The 21,617-nt window shown below is 47.4% G+C and overlaps 1 protein-coding gene across 1 annotated transcript in view; it reads right to left on the bottom strand.

The window, feature by feature from the left end:
* The window catches only part of GALNT15 (polypeptide N-acetylgalactosaminyltransferase 15), a 52,573-nt gene extending 31,224 nt beyond the window's left edge, over positions 1-21,349 (bottom strand). Inside the window, 2 exon segments of the mRNA XM_003924935.4 lie at positions 377-543; positions 19,721-21,349. Of these exon segments, the coding sequence (XP_003924984.2) occupies positions 377-543; positions 19,721-20,265 (712 nt within the window). The 5' untranslated portion in view covers positions 20,266-21,349.
* Between the last annotated feature and the right edge of the window lie 268 nt (positions 21,350-21,617).

Here is a 21,617-nt window from a genome sequence, read left to right as displayed (position 1 = left end):
TGTGAAGGGCGGCACCAGGTCTAGGAGGCAGTGAGCCTCACAACAGGGCTGCCTCATGTGATTCTTCAGTGTCCTGGGGAGAGGATTATTGGGCTGGGTGGGGCCTGGGAGAGAGATTCCCACGGGATCAGGTGGAGGCCATGCCCCTCAAACCTTCCCCACGGCTGTTTCCCCTGCAGGACTTGGCCCCCAACTGCCTCACCGGTCCCCACGGTGGCTCCTCATTCATAAGTTACTTGCCCATGAATCCTCATCTAGAGGTCTGTACTTGGGGAATCTTGCCTAAAATAGTTCCCAATTTCAATCTTTTGCTTGGGAACTCCACCCGCCCGTGGGTCAGGCTCACCCAGGTGAGCCTGGAGGAAAGCTGGGCTACCTTGCTGGCTGAGGTCGTCCACGAGGATGATCTCCTTCAGGAAGGCCCTGGGCGCAGTGTCGAGGATGCTGTGCACAGTCCTCAGGAGGGTGGACCAGGCCTCATCACGGAAACAGAGGATGACGCTGGCCGTGGGCAGGCTGTCCTCAGGGTGCTGCTGCAGACACCTGCGGGGAAGAGAACCAGGGAGCCATGGGGAAGAGAAGGCCACAAGAAACACTCCACACCCTCTAACTCACTCCCCATGCCCTGGCTGGTGCTGCTCCCATGATAGGGCTGTCCTTTGGGATCTCTCAAAATTCCCATATAAAGAGAACCTGTTATACCCCGCAGTGGTGCTCTCTGCTATCTCCCAGTTCTCAGATCTCAAGAGCTCCTTTATCATTTAATCCAAAGTCCCTCTCATTGCAATTGAGAAGTGTTGCCATCATTCTCAGCAGATGATTGCCCTCATCTGTAAAATGGGAACTAATGACAATATCAACCTCACAGGGCTGTGGCGAGGCTTAAATAGGATGACACACATAGTTACGTGTCCAGTAATCTCTAACTGTCATCCACTCAATGGCAGGGACACCATTTTCTTTATGTTCCTACAACCTAGCATAGCACCTGGCACACAATTTTTAAATGTAGCTTTTACTATGTCTTCAAATTTTATTTTGAGTTCCAGGATACATGTGCAGGAGGTGCAGGTTTGTTACACAGGTAAATGTGTGCCATAGTGGTTTGCTGCACCTATCACTTCATCACCTAGGCATTCAGCCCCACATGCAATAGCTACTTATCCTGAATGCTCTCCCTCCCCACGTCTCCCCAACAGGCCCCAGTGTGTGATGTTCCCCTCCCTGTGTCCACGTGTTCTCATTGTTCAGCTCCCACTTATAAGTGAGAATATGCAGTGTTTGGTTTCCTGTTCCTGTGTTTGTTTGCTGAGGATAATGGTTTCCAGCTCCATCCATGTCCCTGGAAAGGACATGATCTCATTCCTTTTTATGGCTGCATAGTATTCCATGGTGTACATGTACCTCATTTTCTTTATCTAGTTTATCACTCATGGGCATTTGGGCTGATTCCATGACTTTGCTCCTGTGAACAGTGCTGCAACAAACATATGCACGCACTTTTGCACAGCAAGAGAAGTTCATCAGAGTGAACGGAGAACCTACAGAATGGGAGAACACTTTTGCAATCTATCCAGCTGACAAAGGTCTAATGTCCAGAATCTACAAGGAACTTAAGCAAAGTTACAAGAAAAAAACAACACCATTAAAAAATGGGTGAAGGACATGAACAGATACTTCTAAAAGAAGACATTTAAGCTCTTATGATTTTTATGGAAGAAAGAACAAGAATGGGATGTGTGTGAGTGCCACCAGCATGCCAGACACTGTGTGACGCCTTTAATATATCACTGCACATTCATCTGATAATTAAAGTTCACCTTGATGAACTTGTTCAAAGTGTGTTCGTTCAGCTGGTGTTATGTCAAGTGGATAGAAGGCCAAGTTTTGGCACTCGGTTCAAACCTGTTCTGTCCTAATGTGGCCTGGGTAAGTACCAACAGCTCTCTGAGAACTATCCTTGCTTTCAAGAGTCTCCAGATCAACAGCCTCAGTTATACTTCAGTCATTAATTCTCATTCCTCGCAATTCTTTTGACTCCATTAATCCATCTTGAACATACAATTTACATAAACTCATGTTGCTCATGGGTAAAATGGGGTTGTTGGATCAAACGAGTTAATGCATTTGAAGTACTTAAACTGATCACCTTGTTCGTAGTAAGAACCCAAAAATGCCAGCTATTATTCATTCTTGCAAACCACTCATGTGCCTGGATATCTCTCTAGCTTCAATTTCTTCACCTTTAAAGTGAGCATAACAAGTAGGGTTACTTTAGAGGATTATGTAAGATGTTGTGTGCTTTGTCCATAGCAGGCTTTCGATAACTGGAAGCTGTTGCTATTTCTCAAGTAAGAATGTGCTGGCTGGCTTCTGATATCGTCTAAACACGTCTCTGAGGATGTCCTTCAACACATCAGAGGAACTGGGCTGCTATTCTGGGAATAACAATCACTAATCGTTGTAGGATCTTTCCATGCATTATCTCATTTAATTCTCATCTCAACCACTGGGGCTGGTGCCTTGCCCAACACCAGTGGGTTCCATGCTCAGAGATCACCATGCACCGGTGTCTCTTGGAGTTATGCAACATGGCGGTGCTGTTCACCTCACAGATCACAGGCAAAGGAGGCCAGGTGGGTGACTGGAGTTCAGCTAGAGCCCCTGCTGGATCTAACATCCCCAGAACTCTGGCCTAACAGCAAAATGTTTCTGTGATTCAGGCCGCCAGCGGAAGCAAAACTCTCCAATCTCCTTGCTCATCCAATGGCTTTGGTGGCTTCCATTCTTTTTGTTGTGAAAATGCAGGATGACTTCCCTTCAGGAGGATAAAGCTTGTATTAGCAAGCATCCAACTCCTTAGCTGATGTGAGTAAATTTTTGGAGATGCTGAGGAGGTGATAAGAAATGGTCCAGATGGTATGGCCCTGTTCACCCATGTTTGGGAACCCTGGGCTCCTTGCGTCACCATGAGGACCTTGGAGAGAGAGAACACAAGGAGGGAGTGGAAATGAGAGCAGAGAGGGAAATGGTGCTAAGGACCTGTCATCTGTTTTGCAATCTACCCACCCTTCCTCCTCAACTCCCACCCAACCTTACAGAGCTTCAGGCAGTAAGGAATGAGGGGTGGGTGGACCAAAACTAGGGAGAGGGTTTGAGCAGTGATTCAGAGAAGCCACTGGAAACCTATGGAGCTGACTAAGGTTCAGCCAACAAAGACCTTTGAAAGGTCCTGACCTGCATCTACCACATCCTCTCCTAGCATTCCAACCCCTTTGTTCAGGTTTGAAGGGAGCATAAATCAAATGCCAGCCAGGGAGATGGAACTCTGGGCCTGTGGGTGCTGCTGTGGTCCAGGGACCACGTGGCCCACCTGAAAGAACAGCTGATGTTACTGGGAGGAAATTTAGTCCAGTTTTGCCAAATCTTCCTGATTTTCAGAAAAAGCCAGAAACCTGAATTGTTTCTGTGAAATCTCTTAATTTTTAAATGTTGGCCACTCATCCAACATCTAAAAATAAAACTGCGTGGCCAAACAAGCATGCCTGTGATGGGACATGACCCATGACTGCCATTTTGTGCCAACTGAGTTCCTGTAACTTCTCCCTCTACCACTGGGCAAGACTCCTCTTCCTTCACCCACAGGCAACATTTTGCCTTCTGTGATTCTTTTCCCCTCTGAGATGCTCCCTTGCAAGTGTTCAGCCTGAGCCTGGACAATGGCCTGGGGGGAAGAGTGTGAGGCTAGTCGTGCTAGGAGATGTGCCATGTGCCCTGGATGAAGAACTTCCATCATGCTCACTCGGAATCCCCCTTGAGGGAAGGGAGATAAGGGGCCTTGGACAAGTCTGTCACTTCTCTGGAACCTAGTTCCCACGTCCAACAATGAGAGGTTCACTGTAATATCTAAAGGTCCTTCCACCGTTGAGTCTATGGTTTGTTTTCACTGAGGGAGAATGGAGGCATGGGGCAGCCCCTGTGATGCAGGTGTCTCATTAATATTCATCACAACCTCCACTTCATGAGGATTCCTATGTACCAGGTGCTGTGCTAAAGACTTTACATGAATTATTACATGTGATCCTCCCAAATGCCCTTTGAAGTAGGAATTTTCATGTGTGCAAAGATGGTCACCACATATCTGTTCACCGTATTTCTTTATAATGTGAGTCTGCCACTCTGCATCAAGAAATGGAATCTATTTCTTCAGTCCCTAAGTCTGGCTGGCCTTGTGGCTTCCTTAGAGCAACAGAATGTACTAGAAGCGACATTCAAGAACTCCCAAGATTAAGCCTCAAGGCCTTCCATTTGCTGTCATCAAATGTAACGTAATGAAACCAGTGTAGCCTGATAGAGGATGAGAGGCTGCTCGGAGAAAAACTAAGGTGCCCCAGCTGAGTGAGGGAATGTATTCTCTCCTCAGGTCCACAAGGGGGTGTGGTTTCAAAGGCAAGCACTTCCCAGCGACCTGCCCGACCTGCCTCCTTTCACGTCTCCATTGGGAGCTTTGAGGTCTTTAACTTTCACGCTAGCAGGAAGACAGACTGCCTAGGTGAGCTTCCTTTGTCTAGAAAGCCCTCGAGAAGCTAGGGAGGTCTGTGGGCCAGACAACAAATCAGATGTCAGAAATCAAAGATCAATCACTCCAGCGGAAGTTTAAAGGAACTCCTTTCATAGAACAGAAAACTTGAATAGGGAAGGAATTACTCCCAGATTAAAAGTCCCCTTTTCCCACATCTGTGGGCATTCCATATCTGGATTCCTCTCTCACAACAGCATGAGATCTCGCTCTCTCTCTATATATATTTCTCCTTTTTCTCTCTGCCTAAATAAATTACTTTCTGCAAAACTCTTTGGGATCTGTTATTTACTTAAAAAAGCTCACTGCATCTGGCGGGGTCCTCTCCCCCATTCTTGGCTGAGTGAGAGACCAAGGGCCTGGAAGAACACATCCAATCGGGGAGCTGAGCCTCCCCTGTGTCCTGCAACCTGGTCTTTTGAGGACCAGCATCAGTTGCCAGGTCTGAGAGCAAGGCCATCTTATTCAGTGCAGTCAGCTGCCCTCTGACAGCAGCCATAGGGGTGGCCCCAGAGTTCAGCAGAAGAACTGCCCAGCTGAGTCCAGTCCAAATTATGGAACCGTGAACACAAAAATGGTTATTGTTTGAAATCACTAATGTTTTAATAATATTTTTATTGAGATACAATTCATATACCATAATATCCACCCTTATAAAGTGTACAGTTCCAAAGATTCAAATATAAAGGTGTGCAGCCATCACCACTACCTAATTTGAGAACATTTTCAATACCTCAGCCCCCAAAACCTACTACCAATTGGCAGTCACTCCCCATCACTAACACAACCACCACAGCCCCCAGCAACCACTAACCTACTGTCTTTATAGACTCGCCTAATTTGGACACTTCGAATGAATGAAATGACAACATGTGGCCATTTGTGACCGATTTCTTTCACTTAGCATAATGTTTTCAAGGTTCATCATGTTGTAACCTGTATCAGTACTTCATTTCTCTGCCCAGTATTTCATTGTTTGAATATACCACATTTTGTTTGGCCATTCATCAGTTGATGGACATTTGGGTTGCTTCTATTTTGACTTATATTATGACTAATGCCACTATGAATATTCATGTATAAGTTTTTGTGCGAATGTGTTTTTAATTGTCTTGAGTATATACCTAGGACTAGTATCACTGGTCATATGTTAGCTCCATGTTTAACATTTGGTGAACTGCCAGACTGTTTTCTAAAGCAGTTGCACCATCTTACAGTCCCATCAGCAATGTATGAGAATTGCAATTTCTCTACATCCTTGTCAGCAGTGTCTTTTTTATTTCAGTCATCCTAGTGGGGATAAAATGATATCTCATTGTGGTTTTTTTTTTTTTTTTTTTTTTTTTTTTTGAGACGGAGTTTCGCCCTTGTTACCCAGGCTGGAGTGCAATGGCGCGATCTCGGCTCACCGCAACCTCCGCCTCCTGGGGTCAGGCAATTCTCCTGCCTCAGCCTCCTGAGTAGCTGGGATTAGGATTACAGGCACGTGCCACCATGTCCAGCTAATGTTTTGTATTTTTAGTAGAGACAGGGTTTCACCATGTTGACCAGGATGGTCTCGATCTCTCGACCTCGTGATCCACCCGCCTCGGCCTCCCAAAGTGCTGGGATTACAGGCTTGAGCCACCGCGCCCGGCCTCATTGTGGTTTTGATTTGTATTTCCCTAATGACTAATGATTTGAGCATTTTTTCATGTGCCATTGACCATTTTTTTGTCTTCTTTGAAGAAATGTCTATTCAAATCCTTTGCCCGTTTTAACATGGAGTGCTTTGTTGTTTAATTGTTGGGTTGTAAGGGTTCTTTTTGCATTTTGGATACAAATCTCTTATCTAACACAGGACTTACAAACATTTTCTTCTACTCTTACATTGTCTTTTTCACTTTCTTGATGACATCCTTTGAAGCACTGAAGTTTTAAAATTACCTGTTTTTAAAAATCGACTAAGTTTTGACAAGGTGCGTTCTACAGCACTACATTGTGGACACACTGTCCCATTTTTAAGATGAGGAAACTAGAGCCCAGAGAGCTTAAATGACTTGTTTAAAGTTATACAGCAAATAGTTGAGCGTATACTGCCAACTACCTATCTATGTGCCTGCCTATCTATCTATCCATCTATCTATCTATCTATCTATCTATCTATCTATCTATCTATCTATTGCCATCTTGGACTACAGTGCTAGCAGAATGTTCTGGATTCAGAGTCATAAAGGGACATGGTGGAAGGTTATTTGAAAAACATGCGATCCATCAGTTCCTCCACACTGTCTGCACTGTCTACGCTGATTCCTTAAGGTCTTAGAAAGGCAACTTACTTGACCACCACCCCGCTTTTCCATCTTGGCTGCCTGAGAAATGTGCTTACAGGAAGTCATGCTTGTCGTCACACTCTCAGCTTTTATCAGGGGACAATATAAGAATCATTTTTAGGAAGCTGAGGGAACCTATTGAGGATGTTGTCCTCCTGTCACTGGTTATCCCCACTTTGAAGCTTTGGAAGAAAAGTCCTTGCAGATATAAGTGCCACAAAATACTTTCCTTCATCTGAGCAACTGGTGTGCTTCCCCCTGATGAATAATAAAAATAAGAATATTGTCTTTTTTAATTTTTCAGTGTGGCTGCCAGGAAGCTCAGAGTAAGGAAATAGGCTATTTATTCATTGAGAAGGCTCTAGATAGGCCTGCCAATCTTCATTCTGATTTTCTCTTTCAACTTCACTGCCATCTTTCTATCAGGTTATTTAACAGTTATTTATTGACAGCCTATTATGTGTTAGGACTGAAAGGTGAATGAAATAGACATGATGCCTGAAGCACAATCTGTGGTGCCCCTGCCCATATCCCCTTGGGCCATCCCATTATAATACAGGATGGCCCAACTTCTAATGGCCCTAAGGGCTTCTCTGGCTGACAGGTGTGATCTCCCAACCAGAGTATCCCTGAAGAGCTGGAAAATGAACCCCTACCCCACCCGAGTGAGCTGTGCTCATCCAGGGACTAAAAAGAGTTGGTTTATTAAACACCCCACCCTCACCCCTAAGGGCAGAAGGTGGGAAGCTCTGAGATGTGTGCATGTTCTACACTGTCTCCAAGTTTCCTAGCAGGGCTGAGCTCCAGCTGCCCACAGAGGTAGCTGCCTTGAACACATGCCTCTCTCAGGGGCTGCCTTCTAGTCTCTGCTCCACTTTCCTGGGCCCCTACCCATGCTTCTTGGGATAACCTATAAAAATAAAGCCTTCTGCTGGTTCAACATACGCAAGTCCATAAACGTAATTCACCACATAAACAGAACCAAAGACAAAAACCACATGATTATCTCGATTGATGCAGAGAAGGCTTTTGACAAAATTCAACAACCCTTTATGCTAAAAACCCTCAATAAACTAGGTATTGACGGAACGTATCTCAAAACAATAAAAGCTATTTACGACAAACCAACAGCCAATATCATACTGAATGGGCAAAAACTGGAAGCATTCCCTTTGAAATCTGGCACTAGGCAAGGATGCCCTCTCTCACCACTCCTATTCAATATAGTACTGGAAGTTCTAGCCAGAGCAATCAGGCAAGAAAAAGAAATAAAGGGTATCCAAATTGGAAAGGAGGAAATCAAATTGTCTCTATTTGCAGATGACATGATTGTATATCTGGAAGACCCCATCATCTCAGCCCAAAATCTCCTGAAACTGATAAACAACTTCAGCAAAGTCTCAGGATACAAAATCAACGTGCAAAAATCACAAGCATTCCTATACACCAGTAATAGACTTCAAGAGAGCCAAATCAAGAACGAACTGCCATTCACAATTGCTACAAAGAGAATAAAGTACCTAGGAATACAACTAACAAGGAACGTAAAGGACCTCTTCAAGGAGAACTACAAGCCATTGCTCAACGAAATAAGAGAGGATACAAACAGATGGAGAAACATTCCATGTTCATGGTTAGGAAGAATCAACATCGTGAAAATGGCCATACTGCCCAAAGTAATTTACAGATTCAATGCTATTCCCATGAAGCTACCAATGACCTTCTTCACAGAACTGGAAAAAAACACCTTAAACTTCATATGGAACCAAAAGAGAGCCCGCATAGCCAAGTCAATTCTAAGCAAAAAGAACAAAGCGGGAGGCATCACACTACTGGACTTCAAACTATACTACAAGGTTACAGTAATCAAAACAGCATGGTACTGGTACCAAAACAGAGATATAGACCAATGGAACAGAACAGAGGCCTTACAGGAAATACAACATACCCACAACCATCTGATCTTCGACAAACCTGACAAAAACAAGCAATGGGGAAAGGACTCCCTGTTTAATAAATGGTGTTGGGAAAACTGGCTAGCCATGTGCAGAAAGCAGAAACAGGACCCCTTCCTGACACCTTACACCAAAATTAACTCCAGATGGATTAAAGACTTAAACATCAGACCTAATACCATAAAAACCTTAGAAGAAAATCTAGGCAAAACCATTCAGGACATAGGTGTAGGCAAGGACTTCATGACCAAAACGCCAAAAGCAATGGCAACAAAAGCCAAAATAGACAAATGGGACCTAATCAAACTCCACAGCTTCTGCACGGCAAAAGAAACAGTCAGTAGAGTGAATCGGCAACCAACAGAATGGGAAAAAATTTTTGCAGTCTACCCATCTGACAAGGGGCTGATATCCAGAATTTACAAAGAACTAAAGCAGATCTACAAGAAAAAAACAAACAAGCCCATTCAAAAATGGGCAAAGGATATGAACAGATACTTTACAAAAGAAGACATACAGGAGGCCAACAAACATATGAAAAAATGCTCATCATCACTGGTCATCAGAGAAATGCAAATCAAAACCACATTGAGATACCATCTCACACCAGTTAGAATGGCGATCATTAAAAAATCGGGAAACAACAGATGCTGGAGAGGATGTGGAGAAATAGGAACACTTTTACACTGTTGGTGGGAATGTAAATTAATTCAACCATTGTGGAAGACAGTGTGGCGATTCCTCAAGGACCTAAAAATAGAAATCCCATTTGACCCAGCAATCCCATTACTGGGTATATATCCAAAGGATTATAAATCATTCTACTACAAGGACACGTGCACACGAATGTTCATTGCAGCACTGTTTACAATAGCAAAGACCTGGAACCAACCCAAATGCCCAACGATGATAGACTGGATAGGGAAAATGTGGTACATATACACCATGGAATATTATGCAGCCATCAAAAACGATGACTTCACGTCCTTTATAGGGACATGGATGAACCTGGAAACCATCATTCTCAGCAAACGGACACAAGAGCAGAAAATCAAACACCGTATATTCTCGCTCATAGGCGGGTGTTGAACAATGAGAACACATGGACACAGGGAGGGGAGCACTACACACTGGGGTCTGTTGGGGGGAAATGGGGGAGGGGCGGGGGGTGGGGAGGTGGGAAGAGATAGCATGGGGAGAAATGACAGATACAGGTGAGGGGACGGAAGGCAGCAAAGCACACTGCCATGTGTGTACCTATGCAACAATCTTGCATGTTCATCACATGTACCCCAAAACCTAAAATGCAATAAAAAAAAAGAAAAAAAAAAAAAAGAATTCTAAATTTGAAAAAAAAAAAATAAAAAATAAAAAATAAAGCCTTCTTTCAGGATCTTCTCAGGGGGAACCTAAACTAAGATAGTCCCCAACAGCATGGAGTTACATCCTATTAAACATAATCAAATCATTATTCAACAGCTATAGTGAGATGTTCTGGAGGTAGGGACATGAAATCAAAGCCAAGAGCTAAAGGGTGGGTAGGACACAGCCCAGAGAGAGAGTGTAGGTGGGGAACGGCATGCCTGGCAGGTGTCACAGCCTCTGCTGAGGCCCAGAGGTGGGAAGAGGCTGGCATGTACCAGGAACCGAAGGAAAGACATTCACAGCATTGCTGAGCCATCCAGTGAGGCACGGCATGGCAAAGGCTTTTGAACATTGTCAAGCAATGCCCCAAGTGACTAGGGACTTACGCAGAGGATCCAGGAAGAAATTTGTGTTTTCACTGTTAAATATTGAGGCTAATTTCTCTGTGCTTCAACCAAATATCCAGTGAATATTCACTATCTCAGTTTGTATGTGCCACTCCTGTGTCCAAAAGCCCACCCCGACCTCCTTTGTTCATCCTCTGAATGGGAGCAGTGGGACAGGAACTGCCAAGGGCTTTGGAATCAAATCAATCTGGGTTTAATCCCTAGTTAGCCAATGCAGGGATGCTGATACCTTTCTCCAGCCCAGGGCTGTGGCCTGGATTGAAAGGGAAAATCTTAGTTTAAGAGCGCTGTTCTGCAGGCTAGTTTTATATCTTCACATTCCAAGATCAGAGGCGTCTGGTGTCTTGTGTTTACACACAGATGCACACCCTCTTTTCATATAGCTCCAGGATCCCGTGTGAACTTGGAAAAATGCATTTGGATGATGGCTCTGACAAGAATGAGTCACAGCATTGCACCAGATGGCCTGGCTGCAGTACTGATGCTCTTCCCTCCCTCTCCCTGCCTGGCCAGAGTAGAAAGGTTTCTGCCAGGTTTCCTAAAGCTGCTTTGGGGATACTGACTCCCAGTTTCTACCAAATCGGCGGAGGCTCCCCACTCAGGCTGGCTTCCCTGTCTCAGCCCTGATCCCACTGATGTACCAGCCCAGTTGCTTGTCTGCATGCTCCAGTGTACCCCAAGCTTCTTGGGGTTGGGGCTGGGTCTTGCTTACCTTCTTACTTCTGATAGTTATTAAATAAATATTTGTTCACTAAGGGAAGGAAGACGCTGATCTCGTTCTCAGGGAGTATATAAGCTGGTTGTCAAGATTAACAGGGGAGTAATGCCACAGAACCAAGTTCCTACATTATAAGAAAATCCCAGCTTGCTTGTCATTTATGGCACTTATCTTGGAAACACCATACCAACTTCTAGGCCAGGCCTGAGGCTGCTAGGGGTGGAACACAGCCCGGAGCTGAGCCCTTGGAGGAATGGATGAAGGAGCTGACGGGTAAGAGAGACGGGAGGAAAGAGCTGGAGTCTGCAATGGAGGCTGACGCTGCCAGCCCATCATTCTCCATCAGCGGACACAGGTCGCGTGGCACCTGCCATCCCCTTCTCTTTGTGCGGATTCTCCAAAGTCCCACAGCTGACTGACTTCTGAGGAGTTCAGGGGATCCTTGGCTTGCTCTCATCCTGACCCCTACCTCTGAATCAGAGACAGGTACAGACTAGGAGTCACTGGTCTGAACACTGACCAGAGGTCTGTGAAGCATCCTGGAGCCCTAGTTCCATCTGACACGGACAGCCTCCCCGGGCTAATGACCAGAGAAACCTGCCAGATCTTCCATCTCAACATGTGTGATCTTTAGACAGGCAAAAGGTGAGCAGTTGATAGCAAGTCACAGAACAGACAGTAAGCCAAAGACGGGGCAGCAGAAGCCAAGAGGTAGCTCGGTGCCTCTCCAGTGTCCATATGCCCTTGAACCACCCGAGACCCTGTTAAATGCAGACTCACATCAAGTAGGTCTAGGACAGGGCCAAGATTCTGCATGTCTGGTGAGCTCCCAGGTAATGCTGATGCTGTTGGTTCCTGGACCACAGCTCGAGTGGAGGGCAGTGGTTGTGAGTGACAAGACAATAGGTGAGCTGACAGTTGCAAAGAACACTCGGCCAGGTGTGAGGGCCCTGCTGAAGGACGGCAGGAAGCCCAAATCCCCGAAGAACTATGGACCGTGAGTCCCCCTCCTGTCCACCTCCATCAGCCTCGTCTGGACAGTTCCCTGCTCTTTACTTCCCGTGTAAACTTGTAGTAACTCCAGCACCCTAATTGACTTGAGCATCTCTGTTCTTAGTCACCTAAAACGGCCTAAGCAGTGGTCCTCAGCCTGGCTGCACATTAGAATCACTTAGAGAGTGAGTTTCTGTGAATCACATTTACTCAGTCTAGATTGGAGCCTTGGCATGATGATTCTCTGGTTTTCATGTGAGTCGGGGCCGTGAACCACTGGCCTCATAATAGCTCTCAAACTTTGACATGAATGGAAATCACCTAGGGATCCTGTTAAAATAGAGATTTCATCTAGTAGGTTTAAGTGGGGCCTGAGGGGTCTGCATTTCTGAGGCTGCAGGTCTGAAGTCCACACTGTGAGTGGCCCCAGAGTAAATAATATTGATTCCCGCACCCCAGGAATTATAAAAGACAAGGTGTAGGTTAACCATGTCTAATCTAACCCCCAAGGACAGCGGGGTTTGTACTGAGGTGCAAGACCCTACTACACGTGCTATGGTGAGTACATTTGACCCAGAAAAGGGTTATATGTACTCAGCCATGTCTACACTGCAACCCCATTGAGGGGTCATGGATCCAGAGTGGAGGTCCAGAGGAGGTGTTGCCTCTGCTGCGGCCACCGTGGCTGAAAGCTTGGTGTTTGTGGCATCCCTTCATGACTTGGCCAGCCGGGACCCATAAGGACCACTCACACTGCCCACACTGCGTTGTCTTCCCTCTTCTGTGGCGGAATGGAGCTGAGTTCCAGCCCTGGGTCTCAAGCCCCACCTGCTCCTGTTCTCATCCCTCATCCCGAAAGCCATGTTTACCCTCTCGGGTTTACTGATGCCCCGTCAGCTGTCTCCTCCCTCTTTTGCAGGCCAGGCTATCAGAGCCAACAAGGGGTGTGGGGAGTCCTCTTGGGGTGAATCACTGCCTGGCAGGACACAGGCTTTGCAGGGAACTGAGTGGACCCTGCGTGGATTGCAACACCATCTTCCACTTGACAACAAAGCTGCAGCCAAGGCGATTCTCCCGCCCCTGCCCTTGCCTCTGACCCCCTGCCCATCAGGGTCACTGGGGCAGGAGGGAGGGAACAAAGGGGAAGATACCCCTCCCAGCTCTCCCCACTGGCTGTGAAGAGCCATGGCCACCTGGGGCCTTGCAGCCCTGGTGCTCAGCCCGGCTGCACGATGGAACCACCTGGGGAGTTTTAAGCTCCTGATGTCCAGGCCTCACCCCAGACCCACAAAATAGAAATCCTTGGAAGTGGAGCACGAGTATGAATAGTTTCTAAAGACTTTCCAGGTAAGTCCAATGTACCTGCACATTTGTGATGATTTAGCAGCCTCCAGGGCGAGAAAACAACTTTTCAGCCAGCGAAAGGACAGCAATGTGATATCCACAGCTCCGTTTTCCTCCATCTCTCCAACTTACTCTGAGGCCATTTACTCAAGAATGTGAAAAGGGCAACTTCTGTTTCGACTTAATACAGGATGGAAAATCATCACACGTGATAGCTCATCTTCTTCATAACCTTAGGCAAGGGTGTTATCCCATTTCACAGTTGAAGAACTGAGGCTCAGAGAGGTTGAGTGACTTGTACAAGGTCACACAGTAACACATGGTACCAGAATTCACACCAGGGAAACAGGCTGAACCATAAAGGCAAGTTAAAAGCAGGTAGCACACAGCCAGCTACCGCTGAGCTAACATTTATGTTTAAGTATAAACCCCTGGGGCCAGGAGGAAGCCTGTTGCTATCTGATCCCTTCTCTATTTTCTGACTAGTATTACTTCCTATGTGGAAGCTTCCGAAACTACCAACTCTCCACTCACTTTCGCTACCAGTACTTCCCCAGACTACCTGGCATCAGCTTTAAAAATTCAGATTCCTAGGCTCCAACTCGGAACTCTGGAGCATTGCAAGTGGGGGGTCTGAACATCTACATCTTTAACAAGCAGCATAGAGGGGTGGATGCACACTTGCTTTTGGGCCATCATGGTGTGGCTCCTTGCTGTTGAAAAATATGCTCTGGGCCTGCATGGTGGCTCACGCCTATAATCCCAGCACTCTGGGAGGCTGAGACAGGCAGATCACCAGAGGTCAGGAGTTCGAGACCAGCCTAACCAACATGGAGAAACCCCATCTCTACTAAAAATAAAAATTTACCAGGCGTGGTGGCTCAAGACTGTAATCCCAGCTACTTGGGAGGCTGAGGCAGGAGAATCACTTGAACCTGGGAGGCGGAATTTGCGGTGAGCCTAGATCGTGCCAGTCGAACTCCAGCATGGGCAACAAGAGCAAAACTCCATCTCAAAAAAAGAAAAAAGAAAAATGTGCTCTGTAGGCCAGCAGTGCTGCTGCCAACTTGAAGTGCTTTTGATAGCAACGGAACAGCTGAGGCTGCACTCCTGACCTGCTGAATCTGACGCTGCATTTTAATAGGATGCCTAGATGACTCGCATGCCCTTTAAAGTTTGAGGAGCACTGCTCTGGCCACTCTGTTCGGCATAAAGAGTGTGCCTTAGAGCAGAGGTTTTTTTTTCAAAGTGTCTCTGGCTCACGGCAGCAGCATCAGTACCAGGAGTTTGCAGAAATGCAAATGCTGAGCACCACCTCACACCCACTGAATCAGAAACTACAGGAATGGAGGCCAGGAATCTGTTATTTTCACAAGCCCTCTAGGTGTACTGACCCGCGCTCACATTGGAGAGGCACGACCCTAGATGTAGATTACAAGGCACCAGCGCACACAGCAGCCTCTTTGATCCTAGGAATCCATTGCCCCTGCACTGAAGGCCAGGATGATCAAAGGAGAGCTGGGTCTGGAAGAACTTTGAAAGCCGGGCTGTAGGAGGCTAAATGGGCTGGGCTGCTTCCTCCCGCCCCTTTTTTGACAGCAGCTTTGAAGGGCTGAGTTAATCCTATTCCTGCTTGTGGTTCCATCACGCACTCTTCTCTATTTTGCCTGTATATTCATTCACTTTTATCCCCACTTCTGCCCTGAGGACCCTCCTTTTCCCTCAACACAACCATTCCATTGAGTTTGATCTGTCCTGTAAAGAATGGATTGGTTAGTGTGCATGGATTTACATTTCCCCTAATGATACAGTGCGGTAGGCCTCTATCTGTGCCCTACTTTTTCACTCAGCGGGGGATTTTTAAGGTCTCCCTTCTTTGTTCAATGTACCCAGAGTCTATCGCTTCTAACTCAGGCTGAGTATCTCATAGGGTGCACCCAGCTTCTCCTGCCCTGTGATGAGACACCCAGGTGGCTTCCAGCTCCTCAGCACCACCAAAGATGCTGTGATAAACGTTTCCCCAAGTGTCTCCCCATGGACCCGTGTGAGTCCTCCCCATTTTAAGATGGAAAAACTTGAAACACTTCCAGCCCATGTGACTTGCCCAACCTCTGGTCTGGGGAGTGGCAAACTTGCAATCTATAGCGTGGTGGTGAAGAGTGTGACTTCGGTGTCAGACTCACCTGGTCAGATAACCTGGCACCAATCCCTCCACCTTTCTGTGCCTCAGTTTCCTCATCCATGAAATGAAACCTACATTATAGGTTCTCTATGAAGAGTTAAAAACAGAAACCACTTAGCAGAGTCTCTAGCACATAGTAAGTGCTCAATAAATGTTCACTTTAATTGTTCCTCTCTTTCCAGAGACTCTTTTGACCTCTTTTCCACTGATATTTGTCTTTTTTGCTCTTGCTTCATGGTAATTTTCCTCAAATGCCACCTATTAAAACTGACCTGCAGAGGTACTCAGAAAAGGCCTGTGGCCTGGGCAGTGGGGAAAGGACAATAGGTAGTGCTAGCTTGGGTGTTTTGGTGAAGGAACTGGGCCAGAGGGACTTGTCTGGGTTAGGAGTCAAGAATGGAATTGCAGGCCAGGTGCGGTGGCTCAAGCCTGTAATCCCAGCACTTTGGGAGGCCGAGGCGGGTGGATCACAAGGTCGAGAGATCGAGACCATCCTGGTCAACATGGTGAAACCCTGTCTCTACTAAAAATACAAAAAATTAGCTGGGCATGGTGGCGCGTGCCTGTAATCCCAGCTGCTCAGGAGGCTGAGGCAGGAGAATTGCCTGAACCCAGGAGGCGGAGGTTTCGGTGAGCCGAGATCGCGCCAGTGCACTCCAGCCTGGGTAACAAGAGCGAAACTCCGTCTCAAAAAAAAAAAAAAAAAGAATGGAATTGCAGGAGGCTGCGTGGCCAGTCATAGCACGGGGTGCGCTACAGCCGGAGGCACTGGCCCCTGATATCCTAGCATTCTCCTGGCTCTGGTGGGAAAGCAGCCGCGCAGCGCCCGCATATAGCAGGCACTTAGCATATGGCTGTTTCTCTTATGTGCTGTATTGTGGTAAAGGAGTAGGAGCAGAAGAGTCCTGTCACCCTGAGGGGAGGATGGAGATCGTTGCTTTGCTTTGCAGGGACTCTCTTGTGTACGGAGGCAAGGAATCCAGGGAAGGGAAGGCGCCAGAGCTTGAACCGCAGACTGGAAAGGGGAGTCTGTGGCCAAGGCCTGGGCTGCGCAGGTTGCATGCCCCAGCCTGGGCCAGCAGAGGGCGCTGAGCACCTCCGCACAGAGCTGGCGGCAGTCCCGTGACAACCCTGGCAAGCTGGGAGTTAGAGAATCCAATTGTCTCGCTTCCCAGGGTTAAGGGGTTCCCCCACCCCCAATTGCCAGGGACTTTTAGCGCTAAAATCAGGGAAGTCTCAGGCAAATCAAGAAGCAACCTCTGGAGTGTTGCTCACACAAACACACACGTGCACATCACACACAGCACAAAATGCACCCAGACTTGCACCGCACACCTCACAGTGCACATCACACTCATGAACATCGCACTACATGCATAACAAACACAACATGCTTGCACACAGACACATGTATCACTCATGTCACACATTTATAACACATGCAACAAAGAATACATATGCACACACGTACCATGAAAACATGTAAAACAAACACTGCACCACACACAGGCACAGTACCTGTGCACATCACACCACATACACAAGATACACAATAGACACATCTATCACACCCGTGCACACACAGCACAAACTTACCTGCACTTGTGCCTTATACAGCATACCCATGCACTTCACGCCACATGCATAATAAACACAACACACCTGAACACGTATGCATACACCATTCACACAAGGCACTTGTAACACAATGCACCACATGCAATCCACACACTCACACTCTACACACAGAAGCACAGCATACACAAGAAACAGTCACAACACAGTACCTGTGCACACATACACCACGTAAACATATCTAAAACAAAGAGCAAACTGCAACACACACACAGGTGAACAATGCATGTACCATCACCCCAATACACAATACTTATGACAATACATATATGAACCATGCACATAATACATGCACATTAAGACACGTGCACACAACACATTGCACAACTCACACCTGTGCGCACCATACCACATTCACAAAGTAACATGCACCAAGCATACATGCACCACATAATGCAGAATACATGCATGTACTACACATAACATAGATGCACATCCATTTAGTACACATAACGCAATGCACACATAACAGAGAATACATGCAACACACAGGCACAAATACACATAGACCATGCACCTACAAATATGCATATGCACCGCACATTTGCACTACGCAGACACACAGTCACACACGCATACCCCTTTGCTAGCCACAGACCCTCGTTTCAGGCAATAGTTCTTATTGGCAAAAGGAGGACCCTCATTCTTGCTCCAGGCCAATGAATAACAGCGTCAAAAATTTTGCAAACTATCTATTTGTTCACTCAGCAATCACGTCTTTACCGCATGTTGGGCTTTGGGATGTACAATACAAATTCAGTCCTGATCTTGTAAGGGGCTCACAGCATGGCAGGGAAAGCAGGCTTCAACTGATAAATACATCATTGGTCATTTGGCTTTGGTTGCAGTAAGCGCTATGAGTTAAAACTCCGGGGCGCAAGGGGGGCACAAAACTAGAATGGGGTGGGAATTTCCTGGAAAGAGCTTTTAAAGGCAAGACCTGAAATCATATAATGGGGTTGGAATGAATGGAAGTAGGGTGGGGTGAGTGGTCCCCAGGCACACAGTTTAAGGAGGTGTTCGCTCCTGCTGCTCACCCTGCAATTGCATGCCCTTGAGTGTGAGTGGCTGAGCAGCCAGGATGAGGGGAACTAGATCAGGGAGCCAGGGAGTATGTGGTCCTGCTGCCAACTGCTGCTCTGCACAGATGCTGTCACCTCAAGGGTTAGAGGATATGTTTGCTTTCCAGGAAACTCCAGGCTCTGGGAGGAGCAATGGCTTATAGGAAAAGGGACCTAAATCACCAAACTAAAACTAACCAGCTGCCTTGCTCCCTAGATGCTGGGAACCAAGGCTCCCTCCTCAGTGGCCAGCTATGGTGGCAGTAAGGGGGCAGGGGGCGGAGGATGGGCAGCATCTCCCTGGGCACAGCACTTCACATCACCTACACTCTCAGCTTCCCTCCTGGGGCCGGGGCTGCCCTGGCAGGGTAAGTAGCAGTCAGCACAGTATTCTAGCTCTCAGGCACTGACCCCTTTTCTTGGTCTAGTGGCCCAAGGAGGGTGGCACGAAGGGTGGCCAGGCAGACTGGAGCTCGCATGCCTGCATTCAAATCCCGACTTAGTTACCTACTAGCAGCATGACTGGGAAAGCCACTTGGCCTTGTTTTCATACCTATAAAATAAGCATGATGATACTATTAGCACCCATCTGGCAGAGCTGTGAGGACTTTCCAGGACTCTATGAGTTAATACATTAAAAACTTGTAAACGCACATGGGAACAGCTCCCTAAATATAAACTGCAATTGTTAATTTTGATCCAAACTAAAAGCAAACACTAACAATAACTTTAAAATCAAAATGTAGTGGAGTCAGAGGGTTAAAATTGGAGAATGTCTGCTCTAACCTCCCTTCTGTGTTATAGATAAACTATTCGACCTACAGACAGATGAACTAGAACCCAGGACAGAGAAGAGAACAAACAAGCTAGAGTTATCACTTTCTTCTCTCTAGGACAACAGTTCTCACCTGAAGGGCTTGTTCATGCAGAACACTGAACCCACCCAGGGTTTCTTGTTCAGCAGGCTTGCAATGGGGTCTGAGAATCTGCATTTCTGAGAACCCATGAGTGCCCAGGGGATGCTGGCGCTGCTGGCCCAGGTAGCACAGCTTGGAAAGCACTTGCCGTAAGGACAGGAGAGGCAGGGTATGGAAAGCTCGCATCCCCAGGTTCACTACCACCTGATCACGTCCTGGGATCCGGGAAGGGAAAACAAGGGCCTTACTTACAGCGGGTGCCGCACCTCCGGCAGAGCCCTCTGGAGGGGGATGCGGGCACTGAGTGCCTCGTGGAGGCCACGTGGGTCCAGGCTGAACGGGGTCAGCTCTTCTTGTTCAGATGCCTCCCCATTCTCCTCCTCAGACCCCCAGTCCCTCTTTGTGGCTTCCTCACCCCGCCTCCTCCTCGGCTGCTTGATGAGCCGGTAGCTGACACCTCTCCTGCCCTGGCTCTGGTTCCTTCTGGCTCTGGGTAAGGCCACAGCCACCAGCAGCTGATCCTCCCGCAGTGAGATAAAGGGTGGCAGGCCCTCCAGGGGGCTGTACTCCTCGCCCTCATCCTCAGCCTCCAGTACCCAATCCTGGGGTTCCCCAAAGTCCAGGCGGTATCTGGCTTCAGGGCTGTGCTTGCTGGCTTGGGCCGTGACCGTCTGGTGCAGGGTGTGCGGGGGAGGGTGCAACATCGCCACCATCATCAGGACGCATCCCAGCATCAGGAGCAGCAGGAGGAATTGGAGTCTGCATGGTCCGTGCCTGTATCGCTTCCTTAGGAGCATGTTGCTGGAACTTGCCAAATGCAACAGGTCATGTTCAAGTTCGCTTTCTCCTGCTCCAGGCTCCTTCAGGCTTGCAGCAGAACCTGGGTTACTCCTTCCATCTGGAAGTTTTTTTGCCAGTCACTTAACCTGCTCCTGACATTTGCCAACAGCGTATGTAAGACCTGCTTCCACTTACAATCAGAAAACCACAGGATCCAAGATTCACCCCAAGTCCTCTCTGAGTGGATTTCTTTAATTGCCTTCTGAAAGAAAGCCCATTCACAGGGACTTCAAACTGAATTGCTTCCCTCCCTTTACCCCAGTTTTCTCCTTGGGGGGAAAAAAATAATGATTCTGCTCAGGTGTTTCTTTCCCCCTTTGCACAAATAGGTTGCTATGAGGTGTCTGGGATGAGCTGGTGGGTTCTCAGTCAAGCAGGGCTGACAGCCGTCCCTCTTTGGACGCTTCCAGTCAGGTCAGATCAACAGATGTAAAGCCGGCAGGCAGTGCCTGGTTTCCTTTCACACATAGCTCCACTCAGCCGAGAGCCCTCTGCCAGACACAACCCGGAGCCAAGCGTGCGCCTCGCTCCTGGTCCTAATGCCCTCACTGTTCCCAGGCTTCGCACAATTCAGCGTCATCACTGCTAGAGCCAAATCAAAACAGGAATATCCCAAGAGTTCAAAAGGAAAGAACATTCCCTCCTGATTCAGAAAGCCTGTATGTGTGGCATAGATGCCAGCAGCTGCAGCTGTCTGTTTGCACCTTTGGCCTCCCACGGGGCATCAGCCAAACTAGACTGGACTCTCCTTCCCCTTCCTAGGGACCACTGTCCCTGTCCTGAAAATGACGGCGCTAAAGGAGATGGTCTTGCCAGGCCCTCCTGCTCCCACAAGAGCAGCCGAATCCCTACTCTGCCCTGGCCACTGACGGAGACACCGGAAGAGGAGTGGCATGTTCCTTTCATCATAAGGCTTCCTTCATTTAACCAACACATAATTAATGAGCACATGCTATGTGCCAAAACTGTTCTGGGAACTGGAAGTACAGCAATGAATAACACAGACAAAAATGTGTGTCTCATGGAGCTTGCATTCTAGTGAGAGATACAATGAAAACTAACCCCTGGGTCATATGGTGATGAGCATGAAGGCAAAAAGGCAGAGCATGGATGGGGCCGGGGAGCCCAGGCTGGGCTTGGAAATGGACATTTGAGTGGTGGAGAAAGGTTTCATGGAAGAGTTAGCATTTGCGTAAAGAAGGCTGCACAGCTATCTGAGGTTGAGTGTTCAGGGCAGAGAGAATAAGAAATGTGAAAGTTCTAAGGCAAGAGTGCACCGGCGTGTCTGAGGAACAGCAGAAGGCCAGCA

This window comes from Saimiri boliviensis, chromosome 9, assembly GCF_048565385.1.
Source record: "Saimiri boliviensis isolate mSaiBol1 chromosome 9, mSaiBol1.pri, whole genome shotgun sequence".
Taxonomy (NCBI): domain Eukaryota; kingdom Metazoa; phylum Chordata; class Mammalia; order Primates; family Cebidae; genus Saimiri; species Saimiri boliviensis.
Note: the sequence above shows the minus strand (reverse complement) of the source record. Positions and strands in the feature narration are given on the sequence as shown.